General features: G+C 30.5%; 1 protein-coding gene across 2 annotated transcripts; it reads left to right on the forward strand.

The window, feature by feature from the left end:
- Nucleotides 1-1,152: 1,152 nt before the first annotated feature.
- On the forward strand, nucleotides 1,153-19,079 carry LOC143055093 (fibrinogen-like protein A). Of its 2 annotated transcripts, XM_076228240.1 has the most exons (10): nucleotides 1,154-1,264; nucleotides 11,057-11,125; nucleotides 11,548-11,616; nucleotides 12,672-12,743; nucleotides 12,937-13,008; nucleotides 13,455-13,514; nucleotides 14,029-14,168; nucleotides 15,296-15,392; nucleotides 15,724-15,888; nucleotides 18,671-19,050. In XM_076228240.1, exons 1-10 carry the CDS (start codon nucleotides 1,198-1,200, stop codon nucleotides 18,883-18,885), a joined length of 1,026 nt encoding a protein of 341 aa, XP_076084355.1. In that variant the 5' UTR covers nucleotides 1,154-1,197; the 3' UTR covers nucleotides 18,886-19,050. The 2 variants fall into 2 exon arrangements, with proteins under 2 accessions (XP_076084357.1, XP_076084355.1); XM_076228242.1 differs by lacking the exon at nucleotides 11,057-11,125 and having other exon boundaries at nucleotides 1,153-1,264; nucleotides 18,671-19,079.
- Nucleotides 19,080-19,833: the final 754 nt, after the last annotated feature.

Genomic DNA, 19,833 nt, shown 5'->3' on the forward strand with positions numbered 1-19,833 from the left:
TACAAAGCGAATATAGTTGTTAATTGGAAAGTGATTTTGTAAACCATATTAATTATCGTCTATAAAAGTTTGTTAGCTGTTTTATATAAACTTAAGGTAGCACAGTACAAAGATTTTTTCACTACCAATCAGACAACTTTAAACTGATGTATTTCATTTCATCCTTCTTTATATTTTATAATGAGGTGTCAATAGAAAGGAGAAAGATTTATCTTTCAAATTGTGAAGATTTCATTATGACATAATTATTACATAATTAATTGTTATGTAACTAGTTGTTATATTGTGATGTTCACTCAATTTAGCGTCTTTGTTTTTCATAGTATCCCAAACTATTTTGGACACTGTTTTGGAGGTCAAACTGTGTTGTGCAAGAATATAAAAAATATTTTGGGATGCTATGAAGTGCAAAGAAGTTAGATTCTTTCAAGTATAGAAATCACAATACAGCAAGTAATTACATAACAATTAATTATGTAATAATTATGTCATAATGAAATATCACAATTTGAAAGATTAATCCTTCTTCTTTCTTTTGGTATCTCATTTATAAAATTTAAAGAATATAATGTCAATAATCCAAAAGTGTTTGATTTGTCCTACGCTTCAGAATTTCGAACTGTCCGTTTACTTTTGTCTTAAATTGGACAATGTTTTGTAATTTTTTTTACTATTGAAATGAGTTATGTTACAACAAATAATTGTTAACTTTACGTGGTATATTATTCTTGAGCATGTGTGATTCTTTTCAGCGTACCGCTCATCAGCTGATTATTATCTTAATCACTATAATTACTATTTAATTACATGTTTTTATTTGTACTAAACTGACTTTAAAAATGGCGCATTGATGGCTAAACAAAACATTAAAATGCTGCAATATGGTTGTATGCCTGTGTGTCATGAATCATATAGAAAGAACGTAAAGTTATTGGTTTATGCCAGCACAATTTTTTAGAAATATATTTATTAAACAAACAATTTCTGTTACAGAAACGTAATCCACATTGTTGATGTATAAGATATCATTTATCCAATTTTGCCTTATCAAAAGTATCAAAAGTATCAAATGTCCAATGTGACACATGGTACGTTGAAAAAGTCATGCTATATTAATGAGAGTTTGCACGAAAGGAAACGGTAAAGATTCACATTGCATTTTATGGTATTCATTCAGAAACAATCGAAATCAGAATAATGCATTGGATATTACTTTGTGTCTTGATATCAACAGTTTATTGTTCCATAATTGAAGAAAACGGAGGTGAGATGTATATTAATATTTCGATTCAAACATGTACAGTTATCAAAAAGAAACCATAATGTTTATAAAGTTTGTGATTATTTTAAATCTTTTAAAGAATTTCACAAGTTCTCGTAAATTCTTTTATTTACTTTAATTACGTTTTAGGTACTTCAAACCTTTGGCGGAACTGTTTGACGTAAACTTGAATGATCGCCGACTCGAACTTGGTCGGTGGTTGATACAGAATAGATTTGGCGCTCAGGGCTTTCTGCTGGTTGTTGCCATTGTACATTTGGCAACAAAAGAAAAAAGTCATTGTTTGCGGAATACTTTGGCAAACGAATTATAGAGGTCTAACGTCTTTCGTCGTGTTCCTATTTTTCGTACTTCTCGGATGTTTTCCCTTGTCATTCAACACTTTTACCTTGAATTCGTCATCAGAAATTCAAAATTAAGGTCATTGTAACAAAAAACGCAATCATTTGCACAAAAAAAAATGCACATAGTCAGGCATAAGACATTCGTTTGATGTGTTTGTGCTTTTTATTTTGCTATTTGCTTTGGAACTTTCTATTTAGAATTTACCGAAAGAGTTCGGTATTTTTGTTACTTTACTGTTAAATAGCTACATGTAATTATCTAAGCAATTAATGATTTAATCTTTATGGTTTGATAGAATGAAGTTGTCAAATTGGGTCTGCGTCATATGTCTTTAAAATGAGTTGTTTTTATAACGTCGATTAATTTAAAATGATTGTTTGATTGTTTTGATTAGTGACTACGTATACACAATCGTTAGAAATACATGTATTGGTTAACAGGATATGTTATAATATGTTTAAAACAATATGCGTTACTAAGTACAAGATGTGAATTTAAATTATTTTAAATGTGCATCATCTTTTTAACTGTCCCGGTTTGTATTATTGTTAAAGTCATATGAAACGAGTGACCGGTGAAATCACATATCCTAAACTTAGTCTTCTGTGAACAATTTTATCATTTTTACGCATCCATATCGTATAATCATCAAAAAAATATTTCAGTCGGTCAGTGTTGATGTGAACATATGACAGGTAATTAATTGTCGTGTTTTGGAGCCGAGATTTACCGATTGCAGCATTTGTAAACGATCAACAAAAACATGGATTGGGTAAACCACGTGTATAATATGTACAATAAGATATAGTTTATTTCGATGACGGAGAGATGAATACGTTTGTTGACTCTCTCTGCCACGATGGGTTTCCCCTTCACATTTGCGTATTACGACCACACGTTTTTTACGAGAAAGGTCATGCACGCGAAAGTTACGGATAACATGTCGGCAAATTTTTGTCTGGAAGCGAACAATTAAAAAAGAGTAAATTTCTTCTAAATTTGGACAAATTAAGGAATAAACGTCAGAAAAAAGCATACTGAAATAAGTCACTACATATCAGTAACAGTCTGAAATGGCCTATATCCGTACTCGACTGTACTGATTTTTACTGGACCAGTCTGAATTGTACTTGACATTACCCTTAACCGTACTCGACTGTACTGATTTGTACTTGATCCTTCTCTTTGACATTGAAAATAGCATGAAGTATTACTTGACCAGTCTGAAACATCTTTCTATATCTATTAACTCGTTCCCGACCTGTACTGGACCTATTTTGTTCAGTCTTACCAATATTCGACCAAAGGTCTGAACAATACTCGACCAAAGGTCTGAACAGTACTCGACCTGTCTGAACTATACTTGACCGAATAACCTCTAGGTTTTTTTAAAAATTTTAACTGTTAAAATAAATTTCTTTTTAACTGACATGACAACAGCCACAATAGAACAAAGATGTATTACGATTTTCACATCCTTATATGATTCTCAGATTTATCTCAGAGAAGGTTAAATCAGAATATCTTATATTATAATTTAGTTTAATTAATCTTAAAGTTTAAGAGCTTAGTTAAATAAAAGATTTTCTTTTACCTAAAAACTACACTTATCCTGAGGATAATAAAACCTTATTAAGGTGCTTCTTGTTTGGCATATTTTTTTTAATTTTAATTTTAATCTTAATTTTCCAAAAATCTAAAAAAAATAATACATAGGTTTCATGGTTACATACTATAGTGATATAATTATCTCTTTTTAACTGAGGTAGATGTAGCAACAGCCAACAATATCACTTAATTTGTCCAACCTTATATTAGAAATATATCTTTTATTATAATTTGAGATATTTAACATGTGATGTATATCACATTGAAAAAATAAAATAAAAATAATAAATAAATTAATAAAATTAATAAAATTGTTCGTCTGATTAGTTTATGAATTAATACCTCCTGTTTGGGGCTATCTCATATAACAGATCACACCTGATCAGAGAGTATTAAATTCTAAATAACATTCATCCAAAATTGCAACATCCTGTACACCTTAAATCGTAAGGCCTTTTGAATTCACTAGATAAGTTATACACGAGTTTATGAATAGTAGAGTACGACTGTAATTAAACTTTCTTAAGTGTTTATTGTATGCCATGTCTTTAATTTTGACAAAATATATTAGAATTATAATGAAACATTTTTTTTTAAATTACTGCAACGTTTTTCCTTTTTTTAAAGTTTTCAAGTATTGTTATGGAAGTTTGATTATAATGATTATATACATTCATGCTGGACGCATTGCATTTGCGCAAATTTTGAAAAAAATCCAATCTTTTATTTGCGCCACGAGGTTATATTTCGTTTGCGCCAAAAAATTAAACTTTAATTGCGCCATTTTATAGGTAAAGCAGGTAATATATAACAGAAAAGTTAAATATTCATTGCTCTAAAATGTTTGTTCTACAGTGTTCCCCCTGGATAATTAAATTTGAGGGAGTTCATACTTTTTTCTGATACAAATCTAAGTCACAATGGGTTTAAAATTATGTGTAGTGTTCACATGTTTGCACGAGCTGTCAAGCTATACATGGTCAATTCAGAGACAACGCAGAGGTTATCAAGTCTGTAATTTGTGATTTGTGACAGAACAGACTTACAGCTTTGCTATAGTGTATCGTGCTTAGAACTGTCTCATAATTTTACTCCAGTTTATTTAGTGCTTTCTTTTATGTTTTATAACAAAACTGTGCTTTATCAAAACAAACAGAGACAAAAAGAAGATAAGTTTGTAATTTGTGATGACCACATATATAAGTTATATGATGACTGATTCGGAGGAATATGTTTAATTATGCAAACTTTATTAGTAAAAGTTTGTTTTATACTATCTACTTGTATTTACCTGTAATATTGGCACAAATGAAATATGGTTTGTGGCGCAAATGAAAGATTTTTTTTTGAAAAAAAACGTCGCAAAAGCAAAGCACCGGTTCTCCATTCATGGTTTTACAAAACAAAGGTGTCATTTTTAAAATTGATAAAGTAACTTTAAATACTATTTTACATGTATATGTATTTTATTAAAAAAACAAAAATTCACTGCATTATTGACTTTCCTCAACTGACACCCTATAAAAGCTATACTAGGCTTTAGTTTAAATGATTAAAATTGTACAACAACCACAAACTTTATCTGAAAGATTCAAAATTTTTGAAAAACATTGAAAATATTAGTCACAATTCAGTTTTGAGATAATTTGATCAGTTTGTTTTATGTTTATTTGAAATATTATATATATATATATATATATGTGTAACTGTTGATACATATGGTGTTGAAGTAATATTCTGTTTATTGTAAAAGTTTGGTTTAATGCCATAATGAATACATTTATAATTTGAAACTGTTCAAGTTTCCAGTTCCTAAATTGATTAAATACAATGTATAGATACAAAAATAAGCCTAGGTTTGTTACGACTTGGTCAAGTATGGTTCAGACTAGACCGAGTATGGTTCAGACTAGGCCGAGCATTGTTTAGTCGGGTTTAAAATGGTTAAGTACAAGTTCAGACTATTAAGTATTGCTCAGACTACAGTCGAGTATTAAGAAGTAAATTTCAGACCAATTCAGACTGGTCGAGGAAAAATCAGTACTGTCGAGTACAGATATATGTCATTTCACACTTTTACTGGTTTGTAGTGAGATATATAACAAAAACTAGCTATTTAGTTATGAAGAACATAGGCATATTCTTTTTTTCAATTTGAAGTTTATGAATTTAAATAATCAACTAGCAGAAAATAATGGGTTAACCGATTGTTGCTTGCTTAACTTTTTGTGGCAATTATTTTATGCATATTAAGGACAAAAGATTGATTGATTGTTGATGCTTAAAGTCCAGTGCAAACATTTCAAACATGTTATGGACGACACATATCATTAATAAATTCAGTAGGTAGAGCCCCGTTTGGTTGTTTTAAATTCGGTCAAAATTGAACGTTCACAAAAAGGGGACGTTAAGGCTTCAATTGGACACAATTTGGGGATTGAATACACATGTGGATGTTTTCAATAAATGCACGCAATTGAACGTTCTTAAGGTAACACGATACCGAATGGCATATCTCCCGATTTCCAAAATTTTTGGTATACGTGTACTTTGAATCGAGTAACATCGGAATATGTAATAAAAAATGGGGGTCACCATTTTTGTTTTTTTGTAATTTTCATAGGAAGACGTCAATTTTGGCGACAAATTTACTTAGGTATATAGGGGAAATGCCTTTTTTTCGGCTTACCTTTTTAGATTTTCGGATGGATGGCTATTTTCTTATATACGAAGAAAAACAAAAAACTAACATAATATCCAGGATTGCATAGTGAATCCATACACGTATAGAAACTCATATGTCACCATCCTTATTTTTGAAATAAATAGCTTCAAAGTTGATCGATAGGCCTAGAATTTGGCCAAAAACGTGTGACGTTATGGTGTACGGAATATAACGTTATTCCTTCTCAGAGAAATGGAGAAAAAAAATGTGTCTTGTAATGCAATATAAAATTCTACTGAATCAGATATAATTTTATTTCGTCCTGCACATGGAATTTCACTCATATGAATTAATATTAATATCGTCTGATTTTCACATCAAACGAGCATATACTTGAAACTTGCGTGAACAGCTTCCATGTGAATCTTCTGATAATAGTTCATGCATAAATCACCGGAATTTTGTACAAATTAAATTCACGTAAATATTTGAAATAAAATTATTTAAATAATATCTTTGTTCTAAAATTTGATTAAAACCATAAAAATTACCTTTAGATTTTTGTTAAGTTTACGTGAAAATTAAATGAAACATTTAACGTGAGATTCATCTGAACTACTGATTTTTAACTCCATATTAGACAATGGTGGTATCATCACTGCATCCCGTGATACAGAAATATAATTATTTTTTTTAAATCTGATTCATTTAACAGTTTTTTAATTGCTCGGTTTGATGGTTGTTTAACGTTCAGTGGCAAATAGTTCATGCATGTTCGGGCGATACAATACAATTTTGAAAACAGTTGTTTATAACTTGACATGATAAAAGACACATTTCATGCACAGGTCAAAAAAGGTTAAACATTCTGTTATTTGTGAAAATTATGAGGAAAAATAATGATCCTGTTAAAACACATTCCAAAAAATAAAATAACAAAACTCCAAGAAAAATTCAAAACGAAAAATACCCTTATAAAATGACGAAATCAAAAGCTGAAAAACATCAAAAGAATGATAAACAGCTGTCATATTCTTGATTTGGTACATACACTCTGCGTGGTGTAAATGTGTTACTTTTTTGCTCAGCAAGTCGGACAAACCTTGCAAACTGTTAACCCGAATAATTCAGTCGTTATATTTCGCTTACTACATTAAGTAAGTAGGAGAGATCGATTACGGGGAGGGACTGAATTATTCGGGTTAGCAAACTGTATGCAAAATTTCACAAATTTCAACATTCTGTCATTTGTAAAAAATTATTGACAACAAATCTTGAGATCATATATGCATTCTTTATATAAGTAAAACAACTGCGAAATTTAAAAGTTCCAGCTTGAAATTCAACCGGTATAGGATGTAAGCCGGAGTCTGTACTCTGTGTGCCTTTGTATTTTATCAAAATGCCTAATCCAGCAACCTGTCATGAAACAAAAAAGAAAAGCCAGACGATATGCGCACCTATAATATGAGTAGTAACACCAGGTACATAGTTTTAAAGTTGAAGCAAAACGACTGTAGTCCTAAATAATTAGCCGAATTAACCCTATATATACTAAGTGTGGAATTAACGGTCGAATGGAAAAATGTTTAACAATATGATGATACGTGCTCTATAAGTATTTTTGAATATGCAGTTCATATAATGGAATGGTAATTTGGAGATCTGAAATGTAATAGCAATGTAAGAAGGCTAGCATTTCCGTAATTTGTCTTTGGTGGAAAGTTGATTAATTGGAAATGTTACCGCATCTCCTTATATTTCATTATGGTTTGAATTTTCTAGAGAAGAGCAAAAGTTTTAAGACTTAAACTAATATTTACCAAGAGACTGAAATGTCACTGTGACAATTATACTACACATACTCAAAATTTTTCAACGTTTACTAAAACTACAAATAAGAAGTGTAAAGATACTATTCCAATTAGCATTATAGTCACGATTTTCTTGATGTCTTTGGTGTTGATGTCGTTTAATTAATGCCCAGCTGTTGCTATCTTATAAATTGCATATCACATATCTCTCTTTATCATTCTATCAGCCAACTTTTGTACAAATAACATGTACATGTACACATTTGTTTTTTAATTTGTACTAATAATGAGCAAGCGGTAACGTAGATACTAAGTTTTGCGTAACTGTTCAATTTTAATCTTCCTCGCGGTCTGCGTTTAAACTTTGTCGATTTTTTTGAAAAAATTAGAGGCAAAGATTTAAATTTTAACAACTAAAGTTCTAAGTGACGGGTGTAGATTGTAGGATTGATTGCTTTGATTATTGGTTGCTTAACGTCCAGTGGAAAATATTTCATGCATGTTCAGGACGAGAACAAGTTAACAATAAAAACAATAGGTAGGTTTTGCAATAGAGGCAGGGCATCCGCGATGATGGTCGGGAAAATTTTAACTGACGCGATACATGTATATATATACTTGTATACTTGTTCTAAAAACTAATTTTAAGAAAGAAACATTCCGGGCCTTTTCCAAAGCCTAGTATGCGAGCAATATTGCCCTCAGAGCCCTAAAAGATAACTTTGTTAATTTTCTTTCAGTCGTTTTGTCTCCCAACTTGTACATGTCCATTATTTCCAACTCAAAACTAAAAAAAACCACCGAATACCCATGCAAGCGTAAATTAACACGAATATAAAATCTAAATGATTTCAAGATCTAGCTTTTTTACAGTCTCTCGCCGTTTGAATAATAAAAAGTCAGTCGTTTGCATGTAAATTTCAAGAAAAGAATTATAACGGAATCAGGGAACACGAAATCGGTCTGACTACAGCCAACCCCAACTATCAACTTGCGTTTGTAGACGCAAGTGGATACTCGGGCCTGGCTTTATTCAGACTGTAACAGAACCTTAATTTTGTTATTTTATTTCTGCCGAATCAAGTGCCCATGTATTTCTCAGCCTTCGTTAACTTTCTAATGCTTCATTCCGATGTTACTTTCCGTCCTGAGTAGACCTGGTTTATACGATTACAAAACTGGCACTGTATTTTAAAATATTTCCAAAACTATATCGAATTTACTCTGTACAGACCAAATAACTACTTTTTTACATTCCATACAAACAAACTATTTTTTGTATGATTTTCAACGTCTGCTTGTATTGTGCTTTTCCCCCTAATTATATCCGTATTCTCATCCAAATAAATTTCAATTTTGTCCGAGCTGTTTTTTTTTATGACCATTTTAAAACGAATTTTATAGTTGTAAAATTCCCCGGTTTTTTTTCACACATCATTCAAGCTTCTATAAATTAGATTTCTACTTTCAAAACAAAATTTCATGGGGATACGCCGTGAATCATGAATAAGTACTTATTGCAAAAATAAACCAAGGTTTACTTTTATAAATTGTTATTTGGATGGAGAGTTGTCTCATTGGCACTCACACCACATCTTCCTATATCTATACAAGCATAAAAATAAAGTGATAAAACTGTGTCTGTTATGCATAAGAACATATATAGATAAAGCGTGCAGATGCTTAAATATCAAAGAAACAGAATATTTAAAAAGTAAAGTAATACTTTTTACAGATTAACAATGAGCAGAATGATTGCCGGAAAACGATAAAACAATCTATGTCAAATAACCGCTACGTATTGCGTCAAAACTCTCGGCACTCTGCATCTAGGGAAAGTTACCGTTAAAAATGTCACACAAAACACGGTGCATTGGCTTATATGTATGAACGTTATTCGATAACGTCAGGAACGATAACTCATGGCGTAACGTCATTCGGTATCGTGTTACCTTAAAAGGGAACGTTTTGGTGCCTTTTAGCAACTAGATATATTTTTGCAGTGCAGTAAAGTCATATAAACACGTTTGGGGGATGGACATGTTTCTGAATGTTACAAATATATTAAAACCGTTATTTGATATATTATTTTTTACCATTTACACGTTCTGACTTGGATGAAAAGTTGTCTCACTAGCACTGATACCACATCTTCTAATTTATATACAATTTGATTGCATTGTTCATGTTGTTTCAAAACGTCCATATAGCATCATGATTAGTGAATCGTTATTTATGACCAGTTTGATTCCCTTGGAATCATTTTTTATATAAAATTTGAATTATATAAGGATAAAGATGCTAAAATATATGAATGCAGTTATTTTGTCATTTGCATGGAACCAAAAAAAAAAAAAAAAAAAAAAAGACTCGTCATAGATACCAGGATTAAATTTTGACTTTAAACCGTTATTTGGTATTGGTATATTTTATATACTAGAAGGTTTTTTTTTGTATTAAATATGATAAATATGAGAAAAAAACATTAAAAAAATGTATCGCATTAAAATGCCAATATGTTTACTTTAATGAAAATGCATGCACCCTCTAGAGCAGTAATGTCTTGTAATGCCTGTATATCAGTTGGGTTTCGTTCAGTGTGATTATTATAAGATTAAAATACTTGAACTATCGATTGTGATGAATAAGAAAATTTGCAATTAGTTCTTTTTTTAAGTGGAAGTCTTGAACTGATATTGTTATAAGTACTTTTTGTACATGAGGATGATATTTTTTAATAACATATGACAAATTAAATTTCCCAAAATTTGTGTGAATCGCTTATCTATCACTTTTTATTTATTTAAGGAATATAATATATAATCATGGTGGAATTTGATAATCCTAAATATATCTAAGTGGAAGAAATATTTTTGTGTATTGTGCCAGAGGAACATTCAAATGTTACCCTTAAAAAAAAAGAGTATTTGGTTAGTAAGTGACAAATAATTTATTATTTTCCTCTCTAAATAGATTCCGGTATTATCTCTCGATCAATATTTGATCATAGCTTGTGCCTTGAGTTTATAAAGTTGCTTCGGGTTGACACAAGGGCCGATATGAAAAAGGAAATGTTAAAATCTATGAATAAAATATCAACTTTTTCTACAGATATTTTATATTTCAATATTAAACATTTCGTTTAGATCAATATTTCCCTCTATTAGAAATATTTGTTAAAAACTGAAAAAAAACTCATAACAATTGTCATATGTCCGAAGCGCTTATTCTTGAATTACCTCCACAAAAAACGCTGAGAGCTAAATATTTGAAAGCAAAAGATGTATAAAAACCGAAACAGTTAAATTTTAAGCAAAATGTTTCTTTTTCTTTTATTTTAAGAAAAGAGAAATATTCGAAAATCATCCGAGGAGGATTCAACAGTGCACAATATCCTTCACGAAATACAAGGTAGAATTTATTTTATTATTTTTCTGTATTAGAGAATTAATAAGAAGTGAATTCGTAAACGATAATCAACGAGCTACTTTAGTCAGAGAAATTGGTTAAATACAATGTATTATTTTTTTCAATTTATCTGATTATGTTTAAGGTTAATAATCTACAATACTTGACTTTTTCTAAAGTCATTATAAAACTGCAAATGATCCAGAAGTAACACATACAATTCTATAAAGATGTATTGAAAGGAAAATGTAAATTGTTTGAATCCATATTTAAGTTATATAAAACCATTTCTTAAGATTACCATTTATTTGTTTTTAATATTATTTGTGTCAAATCCACATCGCAACATAACATGAACTTGTTTCACTTGTTATCCTAATTTCGGTCATATAGTCTAAAAGCCAACTTTTGATTTTCTTCTTTAGAAGTGAGAAATGTTCGAAAATCAAGCGAGGAGGATTCACGAGTAGACGATATTCTTCACGAATTACAAGGTAGATTTGAATGATTGATTTTATATACTAATTTTCTATAATTTAGCTGATTTTGTTTGAACTGTATACTCTACCATCATTGATCATGTCTACAGTGCTTGACTTTTCTACAATATAACTATTTTTAACCAGATAAATATAGATTCCTACACTGCAACAAGTGTATTACGATATTTCTCCACTCTAGACAGTTAAATTTTATTATTTACAGCGCGAGGCTTGCCGAGCTTTTTAAATAAATAAAATGTAACTGTCGAGAGTGGAGAAATATTAATTTAAAAAGATTGATTTAATTGATGGAAAAAAATAATGTTTATATCTTATTATATTCTGTGTATTTTCCTGGATACTCAGAGAGTATTTCACATGGATACTTTATTGAAGCTTAGACAATGAAGTAAAGTTGTAACAAGCAATTTGAAGAATAAAGAATATTTATTTATTGTTAAAAAAAAGGATCTGCTTACCCTTAGAGAGCACCTAAAATCACCCCCAGTTTTTGCTTAGTCTTTAGTTTTCTATGCTTTGTCTCCTGTACTAGTATTTGTTTGTTTGTTTTTTTATGTTTAGCCATGGTGTTGTCAGTTTATTTTCAATCTATGAGTTTGACTCTCCCTCTGGTAGCTTTTGTCCCTCTTTTCCAATTACTAACCAATATTTGTATAATTACACTCATCTATTTGTGAAAAATCGTTGTGTCTGTAAAAGTTTTTATTAAACAACTAAAGTTATTAGATATTGTATCTATTTGCATATTGTAAAAATGGGATGGGACTGCACTTGTTTTATTTGTTTTTCAAAAAGCAATGCATTGTTATCTTTAACAGTGAATAAAACTACTCTTAATAGAAACTTTTCATGGGAGCACTTTCTTAAAATGCAATATGTATAAACAGATAAGATGATATGGTATGATTGCCAATGAGACAACTCTCCACAAGAGACCAAATGACACAGAAATTAACAATTTAAGTTCAGCGTACGGCCTTTAACAATGAACAAAGCCCATATCACATAGTCAGCTATAAATATGTGTATATATTTTACAATTGTAGGAATATGTTTACCGGAAAATCATTACAAATCTGCAAAGGACATTAAAAAGGACACACAAACGATTGTCAACAGTAAGTATAAGAACAAAGATATAACTAGGGGAACACATATTAATATTTGAATGTAACTTTTAACGAATTGTAAGCAGTAATGAGCAACATTTCTTTATCTCTAATGTCAAATAAATGTCCTCATAACTTATTTTTAATTTTGAGAGTCTAATATGTTTCATGGTCATACTTAACATTATGCTTTTTCTTTTAGATATGGCAGTGTACAAGGATATTATAAAACTGACTGGCCAATTAAAGAACGATCTTAAGTGGATTCTCAGAGGTATCTTCATTCTGTAAATGCATAGTTCTAGATTGAAAGGCATAAATAACGAACAAGCATGTTCAGACGAACAACCGAAACACATTTTATTTATATATTATTTGTTTTTGATGACATTTAAAATGCATTTTTACAAATTTAAGTTTTGAAAATAGGTCCAGAAAAAATACCGGAACCTAAATGAGTTTTATTTTGAATCCAGCTAAAGTATTTTACGATAAGTAGTATATTTCGGTTTTAAATGGCTTTTTTTCATCATTTTTGTATAAAGACTAAAACTTTCCTAGATAATTTTTAGAACCAATAAACGTTGTCATTACAACGTACAACTGACTTGAGATCGAATCCTGACTCAACTATACATTAATCCACTTTAAACGATTTATACGTTGGCAGAATGCTGAAAGTTGACGTTGATGAATTAAAAAAGCATATATATTTTTCAGAATCGCATGGTGAAAAGCAAGTTGATAGACTACCGGGATTGTTGAAACTTGACGTAAAAGGCAAGTTTTGTATTTGTCTAAAGTAAAAGAGGGACGAAAGATATCAAAGGGACAGTCAAACTCATAAATCTAAAACAAACTGACAACGCCATGGCTAAAAATAAAAAAGACAAACAGAAAAACAATAGTAAACATGACACAACATAGAAAACTAAAGAATAAACAACACGAACCCCACCAAAAACTAGGGGTGATCTCAGGTGCTCCGGAAGGGTATTTGTCTAAAGTAAAGCTATGATATACCTTTCAATTTCAAAATTCATGAAAATATCGAATTTTGTAAAGTCAAATATGAATTTCCTTTTTTTTTATTTAGTACCAACATATAATTATTATTTTGTCAGAAGACTGAATGCCACAACACAAATTGATGTAGGAAATATAAGCCAAGGCAAAATTGTTTTGATCTTAAATGTTTCAGTTGAACTATTAGCTTTGACAGGCAGAAACTAGATATGCGCATGATTGTTTTAATCACTACACAATGATTATTCTTTATCTATAATTGATTCAGAGACCTGTGTAGAGAAAATAACAAAGGATTGTACTGAATTGAAGAAATGGAAAGTACAGTCTGGTGTATACAAGATACAGATAGGCAAATCTGAGGTCAAAGTTTTTTGTGACATGACAACAGATGGAGGAGGCTGGACTGTAAGTTTAATATAATGATATTAAAACCGACTGACCAAAATGTCCATACACATTTACATTTGGCTGCAAAGGCATGGAAAGTGCAAGACTTGAATTATCTACTTAAAAGTAAAACGATCAGTGAAATCTTAAAAAATAGTGACCTTCTGATGTTGTCTGTTCTATGGACGGGTTGTTGTCTCTTTGACAAATTCCCAATTCCCATTCTTAATTTTGCAAAAACAAATGTTAATGTTCATGATCATTGATGAAATTGATTAATTGATTAATTGATTGGTGTATAACACATATTTTAGCTCTATTTTTATGATGAAGGTGGTTACATTTATAATAACCCTTTTAAAAAATATGCATGAAGTGTTCATCCATTCATTACCCCAATTTCAGTATCTTTATCTAATTTCGGAAAGGAGAAAATTTAAACGTTTGTATTACTATAGTCTGTAACCATGTAATTTATATCATGCTATGATTCGAAAATGTTAACTTTTTATACATTGTAACTTGGATGGAGAGCTGTCTCATTAGTACTCATACAACATCTTCTCTATATTAACATAAAAAAACATTATATAAGTAGGAATCACATAATAAACTTTTAAGCCAAATATTTTCTTTTAAACGATATTACAAAGGGAAGGCTTTCAAATTATATATGACCTGAGAAATTAAAACTGTTAAAAAGAATTCTAAAATAAGGAAGGTGCAGCGAGTTTGATTACAATTCCTAAGGGAAAAAACAATGTGTTGTCATACTCTACATAAACAAGTAGTTTAAAGAGAAGGGTCATTAAGTCCACATTTTGTTAATCTTTCTACAGAAAGTAAAACGTCTTTAAAACGACGAAACAAGTTGAATAATCGTCGTTTTTCATAATTGTTCACACATTATTTAGACTGAAGTGATTTGAAAAGCCAACAACCAACGAATCCGATAAACTCTGATATTTTCATCAAGTTCGGTTCAAAACGTGCTGCATTCAAGTTATTCTAAAAGTAATTCTATAAAATTTAATGTTTGCTATTTTAAACAGTTAAACGGCAAATTATTTTGTATTATTAAAATAATTTATAAGATTGTTTTTACCATTTCCCAAAATATTTATTCATGTTGCCATTTATACTAGGTTATCCAGAGACGATCCGATGGATCTGAAAACTTCGACCGATTGTGGAAAGACTATGAGAATGGATTTGGTAATAAAAATGGAGAATACTGGTTAGGTAAGTACAGTATAAGAAAAATCAAACACACAAAGCGTACATTAGGATAAAGGGCGGGTAATGTAATCCTGTAAGAACTCCATTGTTCAAAAAGCTTCATCATAGTATGCAGATGAAAGTCGTGACCATTTTTCTTAGAATATTTTACTTTTCTTTACATTTAATATTTTGAAATGGAAAAATAATATTAGTTGTTGCCTTTTTCTAAAAAGCACATTTAAAACCACAATTGATAAATGAAAGTAATTTAATTCAACGTTCTAACTTTGTCAGAACGTAAATTGTCGTTTATAAAGTTAAGAAGGACACTAATGCATCATATATATTTAAGGGAATAAAAACATACACAGCCTTACATCAAGCGAGAAATATGAACTGAGAATCGATCTGACGGACCTGTCCAATAACAAAAAGTATGCTGTATATAAGACGTTTATAGTAGGCGATGCAGCGTCCAAGTATAAATTGACCGTTGGGGATTACAGTGGTAATGCAGGTAATGATAATATATCTCTCAATCATTTTAACATATCCTTTCACTGTGATAATTTTAATAGATAGAAAAACAGTTTAGTTGGATATGTTCTACTCATATCAATTATGATTACATGCTCTTTTTTTTAACCTCTCGAATTTCCTTATCTAGCAACTTAAGCTTGTAACAAGAGCATATGCATATGGAGTTCAACGTGTATATAACATGCTTTTACATTTACTGTCTTTGTCAAACACTGAAAAGATTACAGAAAAATGCAGCTTCAAAATCTTATATTAGACGGCCATAGGATTATTGTCAATCGTGTCTAAGGAAACTGCAACGTATTGTTATCCCTCATACTTCATATAAAGCAGTTGATATTCTTTTGACTAAAAGTTCGAAAGAGTCGGTAGTGACGTAGTGGTATAAATATACAATTTGTATATGTCACGTGTGGTGTCCTGTACACTTCTGATTGTTAATTGATTTTGGACACAAATAGAAAAATAGCATAATATAAACTGTGTCAACACACAACTATTGTTTATTCAATAGTAACAAAAAACGATCCACAGTTCAAAGATTATATTATATTATGTTCAGAGTTCGGATATCTTCTAGCTAATATTTTCAGTGCAGTATAGATACCAAATTATCATTTGGTTGCTTCTGTTTGTCAAGACACAAATCATTTAAAGCGAAAGGTTTGGTTAGCCACAAAACAAGGTTCAACCCACCATTTTTTTTTCTAAAAATGTTCTGTACAAAAATAGGAAAATGGCTATTGTTATCTTATAGTTCTATTAGGTGTGTGTTGCGTTTTAGTGTTTCTGTCGTGTCGTTGTTCTCCTTTTATATTTCATGTGATTCCCTCAGTTTTAGCTTTTAAGCTGGATTTGTTTTTCTCAATCGATTTATGAACCTCCCAACAGCGGTATACTACTGTTGTCTTTACTTATGATGTTCTTTTAAATTGTTAAAATGCTAGATAAAAGAACTGATCACAGATGCAAGGTTTAAAACTGTGTACGCAATACACGTGTTTCATTAACAAAGGACTAATCAGTGACGCTCGAATCTAAAAAAAAATTAAATTACAAATAAATGCGAAGTTGAAGAGCATTGAATGACTTACAATCCGGAAGGTTTAGCTAAATACAACTACGCGTCACTAAGTAAAATTGAAGCGGATCTTAGATAAAATAAATGACCATACATATGTAATCGCATTGTTATCTGTTTCGATTTGACTTATAATTATGATGGTGCAATAAATGGGGCTTAATCCTCCTGTGCTTAAGGATGTTCGCTTGTCACGTTTTGGAAATTTTGTCAGATTTTCGGAATCCTCTGGTTTTATCCATTTGAATGCCTTAAAAGAAATTGCCCTTTGACATGTTTGACACCCATTTTTCTTTTTAGAAATCTTTTACATGTACAATTATAAGCCATCTGTAAAAGTCTTATTAAATCCTTGTTATTTTTTAATAGTTTTCGAGCACTTAAACATGGTAATGATAAAGCTTTGAGAAATCAAGAGAGAACATTATCCCGGCAAATTTTCATTAGCTAAAATCTCAAAAACAAGCACATTGACCTATATTTGTTTTGTTGCTCTTTTGGTTCCTTTAATAATCCCTTATCAATATATACTTGTGTCATGAGAAGTTTGTTTTTTGACACTGAGTAGCGAACCTCCTTAATTAGAGAAAAAGACAAACGTACCTTAATTGCTCTTACAATATAAAGGTATTAAAGTTGTTCCCCAATCATTTCGACTTATTATTAAATATTGTCTGTTTTCACATGTATGGGTCATTAAAAAAACATGCATTTTTCGATGAGGGAATATTTGGTAAAATGATGTCATTGTTTAAAACATTTAAATGTGTCCCTCTATTCTATAGTAGAATAGCAACTAAATTCAGACATATGCAATGGGAAAAATGAAGAGTTCCTTCAATTATAACAATTTTATGTCATCCTTTGATAGAATCCGGTCAATGGTGTTACCAATTCAAGACATGCATTTATATACTAAATATTGTTGTTAAAGATCAAACAACTGTTCCAATTTGTTGTTAAGGTTAAAATTACTACTTATTGACATTATTCATATAGCGATGCATTCTATTTAAATATAAATTTCCGAATAAACTGTTGTGTAAAATATAGCTGTCCTAATTATTGCCGTTTTTTTATATTAAAAAGTACCCTTAAACTGAATATGTGTAAAATGTTGAAGACCGAATGATTAGAATCTCCATCTCTAGCTAAGGGGTGAAGTTCACATAAATACTGATTCAATGAGGTCTAATTATTCACTAGCAAGTGCATAATTTATCATTAATGTTTCTTAGCTCAATTCAATCAAATTGAACCATACTGGCTGCTAAAAGCGAATTATTATTTCACTAACTCACCTTCATTAATGATTGAAAAAAAACCAAATCGTGCATTAGGATTTTTATATCTCGTAGCTTGTGCCCTTTTAAAACCTTTAATCGTTGAAAGTTTAAAACGTGTTAAAGCATTGCTATCAATAGCACATGAAATTCATGACATTCATAATGATGACCAGCCCTACAGACAAAAACAATCATTTTATCATGTAATTCTATTTGTGAAACTGTTTTGTAGACGATCATTGGGAAAAGGGTGCTCTCAACTACCGACTCCGAGTTAATTTATTGTCAGGGAAATAAGAAATACAATTAAAATGGTCAATTTAATCACTGTTTATCTTAATTTAATTCAAAAGTAATTTAAACTATCAATCACACAGTTTTCATACATGTAGGGAATAATATGGTCAAGCATAATGGAAAGGTGTTTTCAACAAAAGACAAGGATAGTGATCGAAGTGGAAGAAATTGTTTAAAAAATTGTGGACCATGGTGGAATACAGTATGTTGCTATAGTGCTCTTAACAGGAGCTTCGGCAAGGGACTACACTGGTCTCATTTCAGCGGACACAAGGCCAAGGCGTCAGTTATGATGATTAGAACACTTTAGTTTGACTTCAATAAAAAAAAAAAAACACTTTGAAACATAATTCTGAGCTTCAGTTTAATTTGAAATATTTTTCTAGTATCGGACATGTGTTTCCTTTTATAGACTTCCTATATACTAAAATTTATCGAAGTTTTTTTTACTTATTTCAAACATTTAATCAAATCTTGAATACAATATTCAAATTTGAGTATTATTTGCCAATCGAAAACCCAAGATGGTCGTCCAGTGGAACACAGTTAAACATAGAACCCAAAGAGAAAAACAGGCAAGCCATATAGCATTCAAAAATTATACTAGGGGTTGGAAGAAATAAAAGGTTATACATCAACAAAGTATCTGTTTGAATCATGCATATCACGCAAAAATTCAGTTTGAAAGCTTGAAAATGCAAAAATATCATTACTCCAACCAAACTATTACTATGCACACTGATCTGTGTCAAAGAATAAAAACCATTGGTTAAATATAAGATACAGCATGAAGATAAAAGAAATAGAGGATGTGGTATGATTGCCAATGAGACAAATATTTAGATTTATTCCTATGAAGAATAAACCCAGTTATCGTAGGAAAGTTGGCTTAAGTTTTGGGAGTTGTACCGCTTTTTGCACGTGGTTGAATTAATTTAATATGAGTGACGTTGATTATTTTAACGTTGATAACTGTGACGTCATTCATTCTTTCCCACGCTGCAGCAGAATGTAGAAGACGTAAAAAATTGGGTTCCTTATGAATTAACAAATGTTGTTTCAAAACATATTCGAAAGATAAAAAGTATGGACTTTAAGTAATGGTTAATATGTAGATTTGGGTATATTGCTTAAGAAATTATTGTAGTTTAAACATGGATAGGCATTATATTTGTGATTATTTTAGCCCGCGCGATAGTGAGGGCTAAAAGAACACGAACATTATGCCTCAATATTCAATGTGTATAAGTGTAGAGGG

This window comes from Mytilus galloprovincialis, chromosome 12, assembly GCF_965363235.1.
Source record: "Mytilus galloprovincialis chromosome 12, xbMytGall1.hap1.1, whole genome shotgun sequence".
Taxonomy (NCBI): Eukaryota; Metazoa; Mollusca; class Bivalvia; order Mytilida; family Mytilidae; genus Mytilus; species Mytilus galloprovincialis.